Genomic DNA, 20,464 nt, shown 5'->3' with positions numbered 1-20,464 from the left:
TTCCAAGCACAATCATTCCTGGGGGGAAAATGTCCGTTCAATGTGTTGATCTGAGCTTTGGACTTTTGGAGACTTCCCTGCCGTTGCCCATTTTGCAACAAACAAAACTGATCCCCTATAGACTACGCAGGGGAAGCCATTTGCTTGTATCGGCTTCTGGCACATGTTTCTTTCCTTTTTTTCGCTCACATTCTTCCAAGTTCGGGAATACAGTGGTACCTCAGGTTACATACGCTTCAGGTTACAGACTCCGCTAACCCAGAAATAGTACCTTGGTTTAAGAATTTTGCTTCAGGATGAGAACAGAAATTGTGCGGCGGCAGTGGGAGGCTCCATTAGCTAAAGTGGTGCTTCAGGTTAAGAACAGTTTCAGGTTAAGTACGGACCTCCGGAACGAATTAAGTTCTTAACCCAAGGTACCACTGTACAAAGGGAAAGATAAAATCTTATCAGTGGCACAGCACATTTTTGAATGCAGAGAGTTCAGGTTTCGGGCCCTGGCATCTCTGTTCAAAAGGATCTCAGGAAGCAAACCTGGAAAAGTCTTCCACCTGATAACTTGAAGCCAAAGCCATTAGGAGAGGAGAGTACTGAGCTAAATATCAGTTCTCATATCTGTGGCCTGGCAGTGTAGGGTAATATGGAGAAGTGAGGCCAAGGCCAATTTAAATGGTAAGCCTGGGATACCTATGGTTTTCTCAGTGTACTTCATTGTCTCTGACCATTGACCATGATGATTGCATGCTGAAATCATAGAATTGTAGAGTTGGAAGGGACCACGAGGGTAATCTACTCAAGCCTCCTGTAATGCTGGAATCTTGGCCAACGCGGGGCTCAAACCAGTGACCCCAAGATGAAGAGTCTTCATACTCTAGCTATCCAAGTTGTGGAATCCAATAACAAGCTTCCTATCCCTGTTCTAAGCACTGGCCTAACACAAAGGAGCCCTGGGCAGTGCAGATTCCCATGGCCCCCATTTTTTATTGGAGGTCCAATTCTAGTAAAGCTTGAAGGTGAAATTGGTTTGTTTTTGTACTGTGAACTCCCACCGTCAATTGAGACATCCGTGTAATTCTTTGGGGGCTAATGTTTCTTGTCTATGCGCCCTGTGACTTGAGCCATGCCAATACACAACTCTGGATCTTCCATTAGGGGAAACAATCCATTTCTTATTAAATGGGAGGCACCGTAGAAACATCAACCATGGGACAATTTGCAGAGATTTCAAACCTTCCTGCCAGAGTTCCCAGGGGTGATGGAGATCGGGTCTTAAACTTCTCCTCTGATCAGTTTAATAGACACCTGTTTTCAAGCTGGCATCAAAGCAGTTAAGAGCATGAGCTGGAAGATTTTTGGCTGGTGTGGAGGACTCCCTGGTCCTGAATGGGGTAACTGCCCCTGAAGGACCAGGTGTGCAGCCTGGGAGTCATTTTGGACTCACAGCTGTCCATGGAGATGCAGGTCAGTTCTATGTCCAGGGCAGCTGTTTACCAGCTCCATCTGTTACGCAGGCTGAGACCCTACCTGCCCGCGGACTGTCTTGCCAGAGTGGTGCATGCTATGGTTATCTCCTGCTCGGACTACTGCAACGCGCTCTACGTGGGGCTACCTTTGAAGGTGACCTGGAAACTACAACAAATTCAGAACGCAACAGCTAGACAGGTGACTGGGAGTGGCTGCCAAGACCACATAACACCGGTCCTGAAAGAACTACATTGGCTCCCAGTATGTTTCTGAGCACAATTCAAAGTGTTGGCACTGACCTAAAAGCTCTAAACGGCCTCGGCCCAGTATACCTGAAGGAGTGTCTCCACCCCCATCGTTCAGCCCAGACACTGAGGTCCAGCTCCGAGGGCCTTCTGGCAGTTCCCTGCGAGAAGTGAAGTTACAGGGAACCAGGCAGAGGGCCTTCTCGGTAGTGGCGCCCGCCCTGTGAAATGCCCTCCCACCAGATGTCAAGGACATAAACAACTACAGTGGTATCTCGGGTTAAGTATTTAATTCGTTCCAGAGGTCCGTTCTTAACCTGAAACTGTTCTTAACCTGAAGCACCATTTTAGCTAATGGGGCCTCCTGCTGCTGCCACGCCGCCGGAGCACAATTTCTGTTCTCATCCTGAAGCAAAGTTCTTAACCCGAGGTACTATCTCTGGGTTAGCAGAGTCTGTAACCTGAAGCATATGTAACCTGAGGTACCACTGTATCTGACTTTTAGAAGACAGCCCTGTTTAAGGCAGCCCTGTTTAAGGAAGTTTTTAATGTTTGATGTTTTATCGTGTTTTTAATATCCTGTTGGAAGCCTCCAAGAGTGGCTGGGGAGGCCTGGCCAGATGGGCAGGGTAATAATAATAATTACTACTACTCTCGACCCCAGTGGTGGCTGGTCTAATGGAAACAATGGAGCACCTACCGGTACCTCAATCTGTCCCCACCTATCTGCCACCTGACAACTAGTTCTGCGGGACAAAGGCTATTATCTGCCAACTTCTTAGTTTTGAGCAAATTCAGCAAGGAGCAGGCGGCAGACAAGACTTGGAATTAGTTGACTGTACCAGGCTCTGGCTTGACCTGCTCGTCACCTGACCAGTCCCAATGAACGCCAGTCGCCACTGCCAACCCCATTTAAAGTCACAAACTCTACGATGGCCTTTTTTTTTTTCTTTTTTAAACCTGCCGCCTCTCCATCTTGGCTTTACTTCACAAGAACATGGTGGAGAGAAAACGAAGACAGCCCACAGATTCGCAAACACGTTTATGCTACCAGGCTGGCGCTTAACAACGTAAGGAGATATAATGGGAACTGTAAAACACACAAAATGTTTGCCATTCTTGGCTACTCAAGAAACAGGCGACATAATATCCACAGGGGCTGTAGAGCAGAGAAGGAAATGGTACCAAGCAGTAGATCTCGCCTAAGATGCCCAAGGTGGAAGTAGCTCTCTGCTTGCCCCTTCCTGTGCCGGCTCTGGGAGAAGAGAAGAAATTGGGGATCAGCAAAAAAATAAAAACAAAATACGTAATTTTTTTGTCTTGCCTGAGGCAAAGATGTTGCTCTCAATAAAACTCCATAATAACAACAATACTTGACCTATTTAGACAAATTCAATCTAATCACTAGGAGCATAATAACCAGTGGCAGACTTTGTGCTTTCAAATTTTAGCAGGGTCCTGTGCAACACCAAATTTTGGCACCTCCCGTCCCCCGCCTCTCCTTCCGTTGTAAGTCATTGTTACGGCGCCCAGTGCTGGAGAATCAGTCACGCTCCCCTAAATCGGCCTCTGATAATAACACCACTAAAGGTAAAGGTAAAGGTAAAGGGATCCCTGACCATTAGGTCCAGTCGTGGCCGCCTCTGGGGTTGCGGCGCTCATCTCGCTTTACTGGCCGAAGGAGCCGGCGTACAGCTTCTGGGTCATGTGGCCAGCATGACTAAGCCGCTTCTGGTGAACCAGAGCAGCGCACGGAAACGGTGTTTACCTTCCCGCCGCAGCAGTACCTATTTATCTACTTGCACTTTGAGGTGCTTTTGAACTGCTAGGTTGGCAGGAGCAGGGACCGAGCAACGGGAGCTCACCCCATCAAGGGGATTTGAACCACCGACCTGATTGGCAAGCCCTAGGCTCTGTGGTTTAACCCACAGCGCCACCCGCATCCCAATAACACCACTACTAACCCAAATACAAGCAAACAAATTAAGTTATTTCTTTGAGCAGATCGACACTTGTGATTATCGAATTCCTTTGTTGCATAGCAGAAATTTCTGTTGCTATTGTCTTTTTATTGCTTATTGCGAACTCCCTACATATTATCAATGAAAAGGGCAGAATATATATATATATATATATATATATATATATGCGCATTAAGGGGTTGGGTGGGGTGGAAACGATAAGAAATGTAGGGAAATGAGACCCTCAGTCTCAACCCACCTCAAGAGGAGCATCATCATCCCATCAGCCCTCTAAACATCTCTCCTTGGTGCCCTAGGGTGGCAAACAGAGGGGCACAGGTTGGCACAGAAATTAGGCACTTTCTGAGCACTCTCAGATGCATTTGGGGAGGAAGACAGTTCACAAATGTAAGCAATGTATTTGGGACACACCTTTGGGTGTGCTTCTGCTGGATATACCATACCTTGACTGTTCCCTGTGAAAGCTGGACGTCTCTCCTCAAAATTATGAATACCAGAAAATGTGGAGAGGGCCACATTACATGTCACAAACCTAAAATACATATAAAGCAGAGTGGAAGAGCGCCTTAGCATGCAGAATGGGTCCTAGACCAGTGGCTGATCATCTGCTTTGCATGCAGAAGTCCTCAGATTTGATCATCTCCAGTTAGGGCTGCATGTCATGGACTGGTTGGTTGCAGAGGAGTGTCCGGAGGAACCAGCTAGGGAACCCCCAAGGGAAGAAGGCTTAGAGCCTGGGGAGTGGTGGTGGGATGATGATGAGTGGTGGGAGGCAGCAGCGGAGGAAGCCTCTCGGGCACCTGGTGTGGCGCACCCAGGGGCGGTGTGGCACCCATAGCGACTATCTGGGACTGTCCCTGGAAAATAAGGACCTATGTTCCTTCCTACCTCTCTGCAACACTTTTCCAGAGAGGGGAAAATGCATTCTGCCTCTAGCAAGATCACAGAGCTCATCTTAGATGAAGGATCCCCTGGGGAAAAGGTTGCCTTGCCACCTTCCCACCCCTTTCTGAAGGAAAAGACAGGGATTCATTTGGCACAGCTGTTCCCAGCATGGAGGTGCCGAGAAAAGCAAGGTTTGGTTCATTTATAACCGCTGGCTGTTAAAGGTACAGGTGTAGGCATGAAACCGGTGTGTGTGGAAACTGAAGGTACATTCTTTCACCTTTGGTGGACGTGCCCAAGGATTAAGGCTTTCTGGGAGATGATCTATAATGAATTGAAAAAGGTATTTAAATATACCTTCTTGAAGAAACCAGAGGCCTTTCTCCTGGGCATAGTGGGCCAATTGGTGTTAAAGAAGGATAGAACTTTCTTTATGTATGCCACAACAGCAGCAAGAATACTTATTGCAAAGTATTGGAAGACACAAGAACTACCCACTCTGGAAGAATGGCAGATGAAGGTGATGGACTACATGGAATTGGCGGAAATGACTGGCAGAATCCGAGACCAGGGAGAAGAGTTGGTGGAAGAAGATTGGAAGAAATTTAAAGACTATCTACAGAAATATTGCAAAATTAATGAATGTTAGAATGATGTTAGAATGAAGTTAGGTGGTTTAAGCAGTAATGCTATAAAGGTGTATGTAAAAATGGATCGATAACAGGTGAAAATTTAAAGTTATAGTATATTAAGTTAAAGGATTAAGAGAAAATAAAGAGAGAAAGAAATTGCTGAATTAACTAATTGAATTGGAATACAAAAAAGGGAGGTATGAGGAGGTCAGGGAAACAAGGATATGAATGTAAGGCATGGAAAGATTGATCTATTTTTTTTAAAGTGTTTTTTATTCTTTTATTCTGTATTTTGTATTTTGTATTTTTCTTGTATTTTTACTTCTGTCTTTTGTTTTTGCTTTTCTTGTTTTTATGTAACTCTTTTTTCTGAAATTTTAATAAATATCATTTAAAAAAAAGAAGAAAGAAACCGGTGTGTGTGTGTGTGTGTGTGTCTTTTGCAACCCAAGGCCACAGGCCAGCAGTGGTTAGAGCCCAGAGGCAAAAGTGTGCAGGGCAATGAATGGAAATATTATATTTGTAGGCTAGTTTCCACACACGAACACACCCCTCCATTTTGGCAAGCTTGAGGCATTAACAGAGTGGGGTTGTTTTTTTTAAAAAAATGTATTTTTCTGTTGCGAACCACCCTCAGATCTATGGATAAAGGGTGGTACACAAATTCAATAAATAAATAATAGAAACACTCAATACGGATTATATGGGAAAATATTATAGCAAGAAAATAATCATAACAGGTTGAAAAAAATACTCGGTAGTAGATGTTACAACGTGAGATTATGCAAGGTAATGAAAATAATTTGGCAGAGTAAGAAAACCTCAGTTAAAAGAATAGTAGATAGGAAACCATGGAAAGAGTGGAAGGGATATGTAGGATTTAAATAATATTGGAAGAATGTAAATATGTTATTACTATCATATGTTTATGTTTTATATCCGCACTATCTTCCTCTTATTATTTTATGTATGACTGTAACGTAGTATGTGTTGACGGTGAGATATAACAGAAAAGCAAGCAAGCAAAGAAACAAAGAAACAGCAAGCAAGCAAGCAAGCAAGCAAGCAAGCAAGCAAGCAAGCAAGCAAATAAATAAATAAATAAATAAATAAATAATACAATTGTAGCTTGGATCCTGAACACCTTGCAAGACGAATGTTTCAGCTCCCAAAACACTGCAAACCCGGAAGTGAGTGTTCCGGTTTGTGAACATTCTTTGGAACCCGAACGTCCGACACGGCTTCCGCGACTTCCGATTGGCTGCAGGAGCTTCCTGCAGCCAATCGGAAGCCACGCCTTGGTTTCTGAACATTTTGGAAGTCGGACGCACTTTCGGAACGGATTCTGTTCAACTTCTGAAGAAACACTGTAAACAACACTCAATACCCTCCAACATTTCTCTGATGAAAAGAGGGACTTCTACCTTCCGGGATCAAATCAGAAACCGGGACGGCTTCTGCAAATCTGGGACTGTCCCTGGAAAATAGGGACACTTGGTGTAAGGTTACCAGATTTTTTTCAAAGAATCCAGGGACACTTTTTTTTTTTTTAAAAAGAAGTAGTAATATCTTCTCTTCTGTGGTCTCCTTTGTCGCATGGCCTTCCTCTGGGTCCCTGCCTGCTCTCTTTGAGTGTTAGCCACCATGGAGTAGACTCGGGTCGGGTCTGGACTCGGCCACGTGTCCTTGCCCTCCCGGTGCTTCCCTACCTCTTGTCCTCAGCGGCGGCAGCGGCAGGGCAAGGTCGGGGCTCCCCTCTTTCTTCTCCTTCCTCTTCCTCTCTCTCTGTTCTCCTTCTCCTCTCCCCCTTCTCCCTGCGTCAGCTCCAGGGTTTTCCTGGCCCCGGAGTGCCACTGGGCAGTTGGCCGGGTGGCTCGCTCCCGGCTCGATTTGGGTCATGGGGTGTGTGTGTCAGCGGTTCCCCCAGTTGACGCACTGGGAGTCCCTGGTTCCCCCTCAGCACTGACAGTGGCAGCGGCAGTCTCAGCAGCCCAGAGCCAGCCTGGCAGTGCAGTTGGCTCTGGCTGGCTTCAGAAGCTGCTCGCTGCTGTGGCGCCCGCCATTTTGCCTCACTGGAATTCCCCATATGATGTGTCTTGTGCCGTTGAACCAACCACACAACATTCATTCCCTACTAATAAATCTACAACACTTAAAATATAAATCCGGGGACATTAAATGAAATCTGGGGACATTCCGGGGACAGATTTTGTCCAGGGACAGATATGTAAATCCGGGGACTGTCCCCGGGAAACGGGGACATCTGGTAACCATAACTTGGAGAGTCTTCACTCAAGGAGGGTACAGGGCAAGTCTCATGAGGGATATGGCCTGGGAAGAAGGGGTGGGGTTGAAGAGAATCCAGAGGGACACATGGAGGGTCAAGGTTGCCCTCTGGGCTTGAGACACCGCACCCATTGTTTAAAATGAAAAAGTAGCCACTCTAACAGAGCACTCCCTGCCACAGACAATGCCCAAAAGCAAGGGGCTTCTGCTATAAGGCCAACTTGCAAGGACTCCTTACTCACCTCTGGCCCGTTTCCCCATCAAGCCGTAGAACTGCTGGAGTTTTCCCCTCTTCACCAAGTCAGCGAAGTCCTGGAAGGCTCTCCTCTGCAGACGGTCATCCTGGAAAAGGCCAGAGGGGTTTTTGACTGAGGAGTGGCTTGAAAAGTAAGCAAGAACCCACTCTAGGGAAGCACTCCAAGGAATGAGGCCAGGATCACACCTCCTGATTATTTCTTGGAATCCGCACAGCAGACGCAGGTTCTCCATGTTTTCAAGAAGCAAGTCGCTAGTCCTCATGGCACGAACGTGCTATCAAACCTGATCCAGCAAGGGAAGCTGATCTCTGTAGGTGGAGCTGCTGCTCAAGGCACAGCAAAGCTGGAAGCGAGGGCATCTAGCCATTCTGCTAACACAGACAAGATATCCAGGGCTGCCACTGCCCAGTGGAAGCCTGAACAATTGTGTGCTCACAGCCTCTTCTAGCTCTCTAAGCTGGGGCAAGTACATACAGTGGTACCTCGGTTTAAGTACTTAATTCGATCCAGAGGTCCGTACTTAACCTGAAACTGTTCTTAACCTGAAGCACCACTTTAGCTAATAGGGACTCCTGCTGCCGCCGCACCACCGGAGCCCGATTTCTGTTCTCATCCTGAAGCAAAGTTCTTAACTTGAAGCACTATTTCTGGGTTAGCGGAGTCTGTAACCTGAAGTGTATGTAACCTGAAGCGGATGTAACCCGAGGTACCACTGTATCTGAGAAACAGGACCCCGTCAGACATGGATGCTAAATTTGTGCCTCCCATGAGATATGGCTGGACGTCAGCTCCTATCATACCTGACCATTGGCTATGCTGGATGGAGCTGGTAAGAGCTGGGAGTCCAGCCACATTACACACACACACTGCACTCTTGGACCACTTTAGAAGGCATGGCGAATCCTGGGAACTCTTGAGGGGTGCTGGGAGTTGTAGCTCTGTGAGGCCTGCACCCTGAACAAACTGCACTTCCCAGGATGCTGATCCATGGCTGTTAAAGTGGCGCAAGAGTGTTTCTAATGGGTGGTGCAAATGGCGCATAACAGGTTCTCCAGCCCTGAGGCAGGAGGATGTCGTACAAAAGAGCCTGGGGCAAGGGGCAGGAAAATGATATGTTCATCAATGAGGGAATGTACACAGTACCTCTGTGCCTTGTGTTTTGTGCCAGGCATGGTTAGGCACTGGTTCCTGGTTCAAAGTATGTAACCTTCCGAACAGCACAGCACACAGCCACCTGATCAGGCATTCTTTATAACTCGAAAGTGTGCCACCTTCTGTATTGATGAAAACGGTTTAAGGCAACCTCTCGGTTGACCTCTTTTGTGTTTCAGGGCTGCCTATCATGTAAGATTATTTCCTACCTGACTGTCAACAGGAGAGCTACTTGTACACCACAGCCAAAGTGAAACACAGCGACCGATTTCTTTCAAAAAGTCATATACCCCAAGTTTCACTCAGAGGACTTTCACTGCAGCTTACAATTAAACAACAACAACAACAACAACAACACGAAACATCACCAGTGGTTCAACGCACATGCACAAAGGTCTATCTTGTCATAACTGACTGTGCAAAGCATCCTATTTATAATTTACACACTCCCGGCTGCCCGAAAATAATAATTTGAAATTTTGGAAAGCCACCTTGCTGGCTATTAGTGAAGCATAAATATATAATTATTTGACTTGTACCCCTTTATTATTATTATTATTACTTTTTAATTTAACAGGTGTAGAACTTATAGCACAGAGTGTTGATTTGTCCAGTAAATCGATTAATGTACTAATCTATTTAAATACTTAAAAATCATCCTGGGGGGTTGGGGAGAGGGGAGAATGTTAGCAGTCCTGATGTTCTGTTTCCCCACATTTGCAGTAAAATACACCCATCAAAAAATTCACCACTACTTTCATTCCTTCAGTCTTTAAAACCACGAACCCCGAGGCTGTGATCCGAACCCCACTCGCTTGAGAAAGGGAGCCCCACTGATTTCAATAGGACTTGACCCTGAGCTGGCATTAATGTTTTATCGAAAGAATTTCTATCGTAGAGGAACAAAGCGATACAAGGCAAAAAAGAAAAGAGGAAAAAAAGAGAAAAGTTGACACGGTTAAGCTCGTGCTCTCGCGAAATACCTCCCGTGCCCAAATCCAGGAGTAACCCAAAGTTACCTTGGGGGCTAGGTCTCTCAAAGAGGGCTCCTCTTCTTGCGATGCTGGCACAACTACTGCTTCCCCTTCGAAACGAAACATCTGCAAAGATAGGAAGATCAGAGCCAAAAGCAGTTTGAGAGTGCCCATCTTGCCTAGCTGATGATCCCTCCTTCGACACTGTCTTTTGCCAGTAATCAGAAAAGCAAGGGAATTTTAAAAGAGGGGGAAAGCTGCTGCTTCTCCCACAGTCTCCTCTCTCTCTCTCTCTCTCTCTCTCTCTCTCTCTCTCTCTCTCTCCTTGCAGAGTTCAAAAGCTACAAGTGCATCAATTTATGTCTCCTGCTCTCTTCTTTGCTCCTCCCAGTCTTGTCAGTGTCCCCTGCTCTGAGCCCACCCCCTTTCCCCATCTTCTGGTTAGTTATTTAATCCTGTCCAGAAGACCTTCCCCTTCCCAGATCTCCCAGACCTCTATTCCCCCCCCCCCCCACGTACTGAACTCAAGCTCTGGTGTGGATTCCCCTAGCCCCAACCCCCCCAAAAAGAGCAAGGCAGAGCCCTGTTGGATCCATAGTAGGTTTGTCATATTTCAAGATATGAAAATCCAGACACAAAAGTTCTTAAGCCTTTGAAGCTTTTGAGCTGTTTTTAAAGAAATTCGCCAAAATCTACACTTCTGACATGGGTTGCAATATGTCAGGACTTTCCAGGACACTTCAGGAATTTCCACCCGGACACTGCTTGCGACTGCTGTGGTCTAAACCACTGAGCCTCTTGGGCTTGCCGATTGGAAGGTCAGTGGTTCAAATCCCCACAACTGGGTGAGCTCCTGTTGCTCTGTCCCAGCTCGTGCCAACCTAGCAGTTCGAAAGCATACCAGTGCAAGTAGATAAATAGGTATTGCTGCAGCGGAAAGGTAAACTGCGTTTCCATGTGCTCTGGTTTCCGTCACGGTGTTTTGTTGTGCCAGAAGTGGTTTAGTCATGCTGGCCACATGACCCGGAAAGCTGTCTGTGGACAAACGCCGGCTCCCTCGGCCTGAAAGCAAGATGAGCGTCACAACCCCATAGTCGCCTTTGACTGGACTTAACCGTCCGGGGGTCCTTTGCCTTTACCTTTTACTCCAGTTTTGTCCGTGAAATTCCAGATGTATGGCAACCCTAATTAGCTCCAGAACCTTCCGCAGGGCTGGTTTCCTATCATCCTCAGGCCAAGGTAGGGTTCTGTGTAACTGAGGACTGGGATTCAAGATGACTGTGACAGACTGGAGAATTGGGCCCAAACTAACAAAATGAATTTCATGAGGGACACATGTAAGCGGGGGCGGGGGAGTGGTCCACCCCAGGGGTCACCCTGATGGGAGTGACAAAATGGCCAGTGGCATTCACCTCAGGGCCTGCAGTGTGCCCGAGCCACGTGTCTCGGGTGCCCGCAAGTTCTGCGCTATCTGCCCGCTGCCTCCCCCCCAGCTGTAGGGCGGCTGAGGCCCTGCAGCGCACCCCATCCTGTCCCTCCCAAGGGTGCTGTGCACGCTGTCCCTATCGGGGCCATGTGCCCCATCCTGACCCTATGGGCACCATGCACCTTGTGTTGTCCCATCCCTATGGGTGGTTTGCCCCTCCCCTATGGACGTGCCACCCCAGGTGCCCAAGAAGCTTCCTTCGCTGCTGCATGTGAGGTCGTTGTGCTGGTCCCGAGGGTTAACCGTGAGGCGAGGTCCAATCCCAGTCCGTGGTCGAAGGAGCAATATGGAGGCAGTCCGTAAAAGCTGAAGCTGGGTGCAGGGCAGGAGCTGGTGACCAACAATGTTGCTTCCGCAACTTGGGACTGGGGCTGGCTGGCTTTTATCTGCCCCGAGGCAAAGGGCGGCCCTGATCCTCAGGTGACTCACCTCTCCTGGCCTGGAGGTGAGCACTCCTCCTGCAGGAACTTAGTTCCCTCCGCCTCTCTGCCCTGAGCCTCTGCAGCTCAGGAGAGGGTGGAGGGTTACTGGACCCAGGGGCAACCTCAGCTTCCTCTGATGGGGCTGAGAGTGGAGCACCTGCAGGCAATGGGTCCTCCATCACCTCAGGGGCCAGAGCAGACTCAGCTGGTGCCTGCATCTGAGGATCCAGCACAGGTGAGGACCCTTCAGGCTCATGCCCCAGCCCCGGCTCAGCTGGTTCTGGAGGCGGGGAATCCTGTGCAGGCTGGGATCCCTCAGGTTCAGCATCCAAATCCAAATCCCAGGCCATCACAGAAGGTTAAAAAAAAGTGGTTATAGAAATGTTAAGAAATAAGTAATTATATATGGAAGTCAGAAAGAGGGGCAGGGGGAGGTCGATGCTCTGCTAGAGCAATGCTTGAATTTATTGTATTGTGTATTGAAACTGTGATTATGATAAAAATGAAAAAGCAATAAAAATTATTATATATAAAAAAGGAATAGGTGTCCGATTCTGGGCACCACAATTTAAGAAGGAGGTTGACACGTAAGAGCTCTTCGAAGCCCTTGTAAGGTGATGGACTCTCCTTCACTGGAGATTTTTAAGCAAAGGTTGGATCACCGTTTGCCAGGGATTCTTTAGCTGAGATTCCAGCTTGGACTAGATGAGCCTTCCAACTCTACAGTTCTGTGATTCTAGGATCCTGATCCAAGCCAAGCATATGAAGCTGCCTGATCACCGGATCTGAAGTGGTGGCAGGTGGCAGGACTCAGGAAACAGCCAAGTGATTAGCTGCAATTCCTGCCTTGCAGGGGGTTGGTCTAGATGACCCTTGAGTCCCATCACTGCACTTCTAGGATTCTACAGCAGCTGCCTGCCATTAGACCAGGAGGTGGGCGGCCTGTGGCTCTTGGACTAGTTTCAAGTGGCTGGTGGACTAATTTCTAAAGCACTCTTCATGTTCTCAGTCAGACCTCTGGCAAGTACCGTATTTTCCGCTCTATAAGACGCACCAGACCATAAGATGCACCTAGTTTTTGGAGGAGGAAAACAAGAAAAAAATATTCTGAATCCCAGAAGCCAGAACAGCAAGAGGGATTGCAGCGAAAGCTGTTCTGGCTTCTGGGATAGCTGCGCAGCCTGCATTCGCTCCATAAGACGCACACACATTTCCCCTTACTTTTTAGGAGGAAAAAAGTGAGTCTTATAGAGCAAAAAATACGGTATGTTCTGTTCCTCTCCCTACGCTTTGCTTGGCATCAAGAAAAGGGAACTGGGCAGGGAAAGAGAGAGAGAGAAGGGGGCCAGAGAGAAAGAGAAGTGGCAGAAAGAGGGTGAGAAATGGCCTTGGTCCCTTTTAGTTCTGGCCTAACCCACCACTGGGTTCAATCCCATCCACCACCAGCACATACCCCTAAGAGATTAGAGAGATTAACAAAAAATTGCCCACCCCTGCGTTAGACAGATGGTCTCCATCAATGACTGCAATGTGACCAGGTTACACAGATCTTGGCCGGAAAGAAGAGTTCTGTGTAATGCCAAAGCCTGCATGCTGCATTGCGAACATCCATAGACTGGTCGATAATTTAACTTGCACTTGTTGGCATCCATCTGTGTTGAGCATGGGTAGGCAAACTAAGGCCCGGGGGCCGGATCTGGCCCAATCGCCTTCTAAATCTGGTCCACGGATGGTTCGGTAATCAGCGGGTTTTTACATGAGTAGAATGTGTCCTTTTATTTAAAATGCATCCCTGGGTTTTTTGTGGGGCATAGAAATTTGTTCACCCCCCCAATATAGTCTGCCCCCCCACAAGGTCTGAGGGACAGTGGACCAGCCGCCTGCTGAAAAAGTTTGCTGACCCCTGGTCTTGAGATACAATGGGTGGTAAAGTCAAACCACCATGTTAGCAGCATCCCTGGTGCACAAACCTGGGCAAGTATGTATGGCAGCCCTGGGCTGCTCAGATGACAAAACTGCCCCCTCTTGGCCTCGCTGATGTGGTCCAAAGGAAAGCAGAGCAAGACATTCGGGACCATTTGGGCTGTAGGAGTTGCCGGAAGGAAGCGTACAAGGAGCCACCCAACTGTCTTAGGGACTCCACTTAGGGTTTCCTCCTGAGCCGTTTCTCCTCCCGAAGATATCCCACAAGGCAGAGAAGGTTGAGGATCAGAGCTTTTCCTTTCCTAGATGGGCTCCCTTCCCAGGTGGACAAGCGCCACTTGCTCCTCACTTCCTTCTGCAGCATGTGCAGAAAATGCCTTCTTGACCATTGGACCCACTATTGAAGAAGAAGAGGAGTTTGGATTTGATATCCCGCTTTATCACTACCCTAAGGAGTCTCAAAGCGGCTAACATTCTCCTTTCCCTTCCTCCCCCACAACAAACACTCTGTGAGCTGAGTGGGGCTGAGAGACTTCAGAGAAGTGTGACCAGCCCAAGGTCACCCAGCAGCTGCATGTGGAGGAGCGGGGAAGCGAACCCGGTTCACCAGATTACGAGTCTACCGCTCTTAACCACTACACCACGCTGGCTCTATTGGTCTTGTCCGCTCAATCTGCTGGAGCCTGTCCTTGCATGCAGGAGAAATCCCTCTCATTGAGTGTTGGAGACCCATTGGCTACCCTCTCCTGGTTTAGCTGGCCAGCCGAAGCCGTTTCTCACGGTGTGGCTGCTGTCGCATGCTGGCAGCTTCCAGAAGCCACAGGTGAGAGCTGAGTCTGGGACGGGGAGCCAAAGGTGGACAAGCTACTCCAGGAGGAGCACAATATTGTTCTTTCTAGCTGAGTAGGGCAGGTGGCATCTCTCCAGGAAGAAGGCAGGCAGGTGAGGCAAGGATGAGGACCGATGGACATTGGTAGGGCAGGGCCCAGTTTGCCCTAATAAACCTGCCTCCATGGTCCACACTCTGCAGAAAGAAATCTTGTTTTTACTAAGAACCGCATTGTATTTATGCAGAGCTTTTGGGGTTTAATGGAGCCGGTGGGTTTCAGCATCTCTTTTTAGAAATGAAATCACAGCTTCTGGGTCAAAACGATGCATCACTCCTTTGGAATGTGTCTGCTTGGGATGCTGCTATGGAGAGATCCTTGTATGGTGTGGTTTCAGCCCAGAACAGACTGGTTCTCTGCTTCAGAGGACAGGAAGGAAGCCAGGAAGCGGCTCAAATGTGCAGGTAGCGTGAATGTGAGACAGCCCAGTTCCAGAATGCAAGAAGAGCCAGTTGGATCAAGCCAACGGGCTGCCTAGTCATAGAATTATAGAGTTGGAAGGGACCCTGAGCACCATATGGTCCAACCCTCTGCAATGCAGGAAATCTCAGCACATGGTGCCCCATCCAATGTGAAACCATACCAGACCCTGCTTAGCTTTGCAAATGTGCCAGCAACTTTATTGCTGAACCACTAGGAGCTACATTGATTTTGATGGGTCGACTCGGAGTAAAACTTAACTGGCTGCACCCTGTTCTGTGTTTTTTTTTTTTTTTACTTTCTAGTGAGAAAAGAGAAGGGAGGAAATGAAGACCTGGTATATAAAACATTAATACCCTTTTTTGTTATTAGCAGCATGCCTGGAAATTGCAAAATGTTGGAAACCAGCAGGCAAATGGACTTTTGAGTTATGGCTCCATAGACTATTAAATCATTTTGCTCTGGGAGGAAAAACTGACGTTCAGTATAAAAATTGGCCAAAGGCAAAGCAAAATCAATGGACTTTTTTTTTGCCACCTGGAAGCCGTTCATGGACTACAATTGAGATGCAGAAATGGAAGCTGCACGTCTCAGCTGCCTTTTTGAGACTGTGGGACGCTGGTTAAAGTGATGATCATCTGGTTGACTTGTCACTTACCTCCTTGATTTTTTTCCACTTAGATATGTCCTTGAGTGCACTGTGGATGCTCGTTTTCCTGGGGGAAGGCATTTACCCCGTTTAACACTGTTGCTGTTTTGGTCTTCTGAAACTCAGGCTGAATTCTGTTTTGAGGCCAGTCGGGTATTTGAAACACACAGTCCCTTCTTGTGTGGGGCACAGAACAGAGTCACAGGGTACAGAGATGAACGAGTAAGTACCAAGGAAAGAACTCAGAATAATCTGCGACAGCAAAAACAACAACTGAGGTTTGTTTGTGCGTAATCATCATCATCATCATTTATTACTTATATGCTGCCCATCTGGCTGGGGTTCCCCAGCCAATCTGGGCAGCTCCCAACAGAATATGAAAAACATCACACTTTAAAAACTTCCCTAATCAGGGCTGCCTTCAGATGTCTTCTAAAAGTCAGATAGTTGTTTATTTCCTTGACATCTGATGGGAGGGCGTTCCACAGGGCGGGCGCCACTACTGAGAAGGGCCTCTGCCTGGTTCCCCGTAACCTCACTTCTCGCAGGGAGGGAACGGCCAGAAGGCCCTCGGAGCTGGACCTCAGTGTGTGGGCTGAACGATGGGGGTGGAGACGCTCCTTCAGGTATACTGGGCCACAGCAGCCCTTGGTTTGAGGGTTATGTTTACTGGGGGGAGGGGGAGTCTTTGGGGAAATAGAAACAGCTGACCCAAGGGATCGTCATGTTTCTTTTGCTACCTTTCGTATATCAGTGCATTTCCAAAAGGCATCGCTTGCTCACAGCCCCAGACATGGCATTGCTCAAAATCAGCAGAGCATCGATCTGTTTGCACTGCGGCAGCTAAATTAGGCACATTCAAAGCAGTTGTTAGGATGCACCCGGTTGGTTTTTTTTGTTAAAAAAAACCTTCTGTCTCAAATAGGAAGCGGGCGGTTCAACGAAAGCATTTGCCAATGGCGCCATCTAGTGCTTTCTGGTTTATTGCCTCAAAAACTTTGTTTTGCAGGAGGGGTTCCAATCGCATACCAGATATTTAGGTCTGTGCGATTTCTTTTATTTATTTAGTGAAATGCATATACCGCTTGATTGCAAGAAAAACCTTGAAAGGCTTTAGAAAATATATATAAAATGTATAAAATAAAACTGTTAGGTAAGAACAGTTAAATAGGGACGTCCTAAGGAAAAGCAGGGATGCGGGTGGTGCTGTGGTCTAAACCACAGAGCCTAGGGCTTGACGATCAGAAGGTTGGCGGTTTGATTCCCCGGGGTGAGCTCCCTTTGCTCGGTCCCTGCTCCTGCCAACCAGGCGGTTCGAAAGCACGTCAAAGTGCAAGTAGATAAATAGGTACCGCTCCGGCGGGAAGGTAAATGGCATTTCCGTGCGCTGCTCTGCTTCGCCAGAAACAGCTTAGTCATGCTGGCCACATGACCCGGAAGCTGTCTGTGGACAAACACTGGCTCCCTCGGCCAGTAAAGCGAGATGAGTGCCACAACCCCAGAGTCATCCGCCATTGGACCAGTGGTCAGGGGTCTCTTTACCTTTAAGGAAAAGCAGGATGTTCCGGGCTCAAATCAGAAACCAGGATGGCTTTTGTATATCCAGGACTGTCCCTGGAACAAAGGCGGCACCTGGACAGTCTGTTCTTTTCTTTGCAGTGACTGTATTGTACGATAAAAAATACTTTTTTAAAAAAAGGAACAGTTAAAGACAAGTATTTGAAAATATCCAGAAGGTGATTAAAACCAACAGTGGCTAAAAAGAAACACAGCCATGTAACTTCTGCATATCTGCATAGGTTTGTCTATGAAAAAATGTTTTAAGCAGGAGCTGAAAAGGTTACGGTGGAGACGGCTGCCTGGTGTCAAGAGGCAGGGAGTTCCAAAGTTTAGCTGCTGCCACACTTAAAGATGGATTGCTTACAAGTGTGGAATAAGCATTTCATGGCACCTGTGGTTCCACAGATCAAAGTGGTTGAATGGGCATATATGGGGGTAAGTGTTTGTTGCTCTGGCACATCAAATCCACTTAGCCCCCCCCCCCCCGCCTATTTGTGATTAGGAAAGTGGGGAGATACACTGAAAAGTGTGGGGTAATGACTGAGGGGTGCAAAGACATATTGCCTCTGCGCAAACAAATCAGGATGAATGCTCAGTATCTTATAGCCTCCCTGCAAACATGTTTTCTCAATAAAGAACTTTCTTTGTAAACTGTGTGCAAGAAAATCAGGATGAACGCTCCATAAGCTGGTCATTCGGAGTTGCCCTTAATCTCCGCTGTGAAATCTGAGCTGTCAATTCTGCTTCTGATCTTGTCCTGGAATTTAGAAGGCTCTGGAAGACAGGCTACAACGCCCTGCTCGCTCCTGGAGTGCGGATCTTCTGCCTGTGTTGTACAAATGCCTCCACTTCTCCCTCTGTGGTAAATAAAGCAAATATTTCAAAGGCACCCGCCGTCTCCAGTGCTCTCCCATCCGAAAGGAACTCAGATCAGCAGCCTTTGAGCTTCTCACTGCTTGGCAAAGTGTGTGCGTTTGCGCAACGTATTGATTGCTACTTCGTTATAAATGGCCCGCTTTGCTATTTTAGGGAATTTTAAATGGCCTTGAATTCTCGTCTAGGAAATGCAAGTGTGTGTGTGTGTGTGTGTGTGTGTGTGTGTGAAAGAGACAGGTGGGGAGCTAGGAAGAGGCAGATCTCATTTTCTCACACACAAGGGGTAACAGCAGGACTTGGGGCAACTGCGAGGTTTACAGAAGTACAAAATATATTTTAAAGAAAAACAATCCTAACTCAGTAAGGACAGAGTATGCTCAGCAGGCATGACTGAGGCCTCATCTGCACTATACATTTAGAGCAGAATCATACCACTTCAAACAGCCAAAGCTTCCTCTCAAAGAATCCCGTAGTTTGCTAAGGGGGCTGAGAGTTGCAAGGAGGCCCTCACAGAGCTACAACTCCCAGAGACCCCAGGGAACCATAGCTCTGCGAATGATATAGGGGTCTCCTCTTAACTCTCAGCACCACCACCACCAGCAGCAACAACAACAACATTTATTTTATTATTTGTACCCTCCCCATCTGATTGGGTTGCCCTAGATTTTTGGGGGAAGCCACAACTGTTTACAGCCAATGTAATTCTGGGCTGCATCAATAGGAGTATAGCATCTAGATCAAGGGAAGTAATAGTGCCACTGTATTCTGCTCTGGTCAGACCTCACCTGGAGTACTGTGTCCAGTTCTGGGCACCACAGTTCAAGAAGGACACTGACAAACTGGAACGTGTCCAGAGGAGGGCAACCAAAATGGTCAAAGGCCTGGAAATGATGCCTTATGAGGAACGGCTAAGGGAGCTGGGCATGTTTAGCCTGGAGAAGAGGAGGTTAAGGGGTGATATGATAGCCATGTTCAAATATATAAAAGGATGTCACATAGAGGAGGGAGAAAGGTTGTTTTCTGCTGCTCCAGAGAAGCGGACACGGAGCAATGGATCCAAACTACAAGAAAGAAGATTCCACCTAAACATTAGGAAGAACTTCCTGACAGTAAGAGCTGTTCGACAGTGGAATTTGCTGCCAAGGAGTGTGGTGGAGTCTCCTTCTTTGGAGGTCTTTAAGCAGAGGCTTGACAACCATATGTCAGGAGTGCTCTGATGGTGTTTCCTGCTTGGCAGGGGGTTGGACTCGATGGCCCTTGTGGTCTCTTCCAACTCTGTGATTCTATGATTCTATGGTATTATTGCTTTAAATGCAGAGTGCAGATGAAGCCTGACTGTTGGGGTGCTGGAGGAACAGAGGAATGCCGGTGATGGGAATGAAGAGTCTTGAAACCTGAACAGGAGCATTCCTCGTTTTGTTGGAAGCCCCACTTGCATGTTTCTGTTTGCAGATAGGAGGACACAACACCTTTGTCCCCTTTGTGCTCTGCCCCCTAGTGGCACCGGCATGTCAATACCCACCTGTCAGAAACGCTTTATGGTTTTCTTTCATTTCTCCTGAACATCAAAGATCCTTTTTTAATGTGTGTATTGTTGTGATGGATGAAGTGAAATAGCCTTGGACAGCGCAAGCTAGGGACTCCTGAATCCCAGTTCCACTCCTGTCAAGTACTATGAATCTGTCTATCTATCTATCTCTCTATCTATCTATCTATCTATCTATCATCTATCTATCTATCTGGATTCAAGTGTGTTATACACATTTTGGAAATGCTTGCCATTCTTTGTTCCCAGACTAACTTTCCCCCCCAGAAGGGAACCCAAGGGTAGGGAACATAAAAACAAGGACAAATTGCCAGGTCTGGATAGCACCCACCAGAGAGTTCTTAAAGAACTCAAATGTGAAATTGCTGGTCTTCTTGGAAAAAATACAGTGGTACCTCGAGTTAAGTACTTAATTCATTCCGGAGGTCTGTACTTAACCTGAAACTGCTCTTAACCTGAAGCACCACTTTAGCTAATGGGGCCTCCTGCTGCCGCCGGGCCGCCGGAGCACGATTTCTGTTCTCATCCTGAAGCAAAGTTCAGTTCTTAACCCGAGGTAATATTTCTGTGTTAGCGGAGTCTGTAACCTGAAGTGTCTGTAACCTGAAGCGTATGTAACCCGAGGTACCACTGTATGTAACTTGTCCCACAGAATCAGCCTTCAGACATGAAGGCTGGAAAGTGGACCAGGTAACACCAGTTCCTAAATAAGGGGTCCAGAAGGGGAACTACAGGTACATTAGCTTAACACCTGTTCTGGGAACACTGCTGGAAAGCATTATTAAAGATCATAGAATCGGTAGAGTCGGAAGGAACCC

The 20,464-nt window shown here is 47.4% G+C and overlaps 1 protein-coding gene across 4 annotated transcripts in view; it reads right to left on the bottom strand.

Moving 5' to 3' along the window:
* Positions 1 to 2,734: 2,734 nt before the first annotated feature.
* Positions 2,735 to 20,464, bottom strand: part of LOC308462137 (uncharacterized protein) — a 35,483-nt gene continuing 17,753 nt past the window's right edge. The window contains exons 1-5 of one of the 4 annotated variants that reach the window (XM_080979566.1): positions 15,674 to 15,760; positions 9,923 to 10,003; positions 7,737 to 7,836; positions 3,930 to 3,983; positions 2,735 to 2,964 (exon numbers count right to left, since the gene is read on the bottom strand). In XM_080979566.1, coding sequence (XP_080835692.1) covers positions 3,946 to 3,983; positions 7,737 to 7,836; positions 9,923 to 10,003; positions 15,674 to 15,745 — 291 coding nt within the window. In that variant the 5' untranslated portion in view covers positions 15,746 to 15,760 and the 3' untranslated portion in view covers positions 2,735 to 2,964; positions 3,930 to 3,945. Of the gene's footprint in view, positions 2,965 to 3,929; positions 3,984 to 7,736; positions 7,837 to 9,922; positions 10,219 to 15,673; positions 15,761 to 20,464 lie in introns of those variants that run through there. The other 3 variants (XM_080979565.1, XM_080979568.1, XM_080979567.1) reach the window with 3 other exon arrangements.

Source organism: Podarcis pityusensis, assembly GCF_964106645.2.
Source record: "Podarcis pityusensis genome assembly, chromosome: 13".
NCBI lineage: Eukaryota > Metazoa > Chordata > Lepidosauria > Squamata > Lacertidae > Podarcis > Podarcis pityusensis.
The sequence above is the reverse complement of the archived record's forward strand: the minus strand, read 5'-3'. Positions and strand labels throughout refer to the sequence as shown.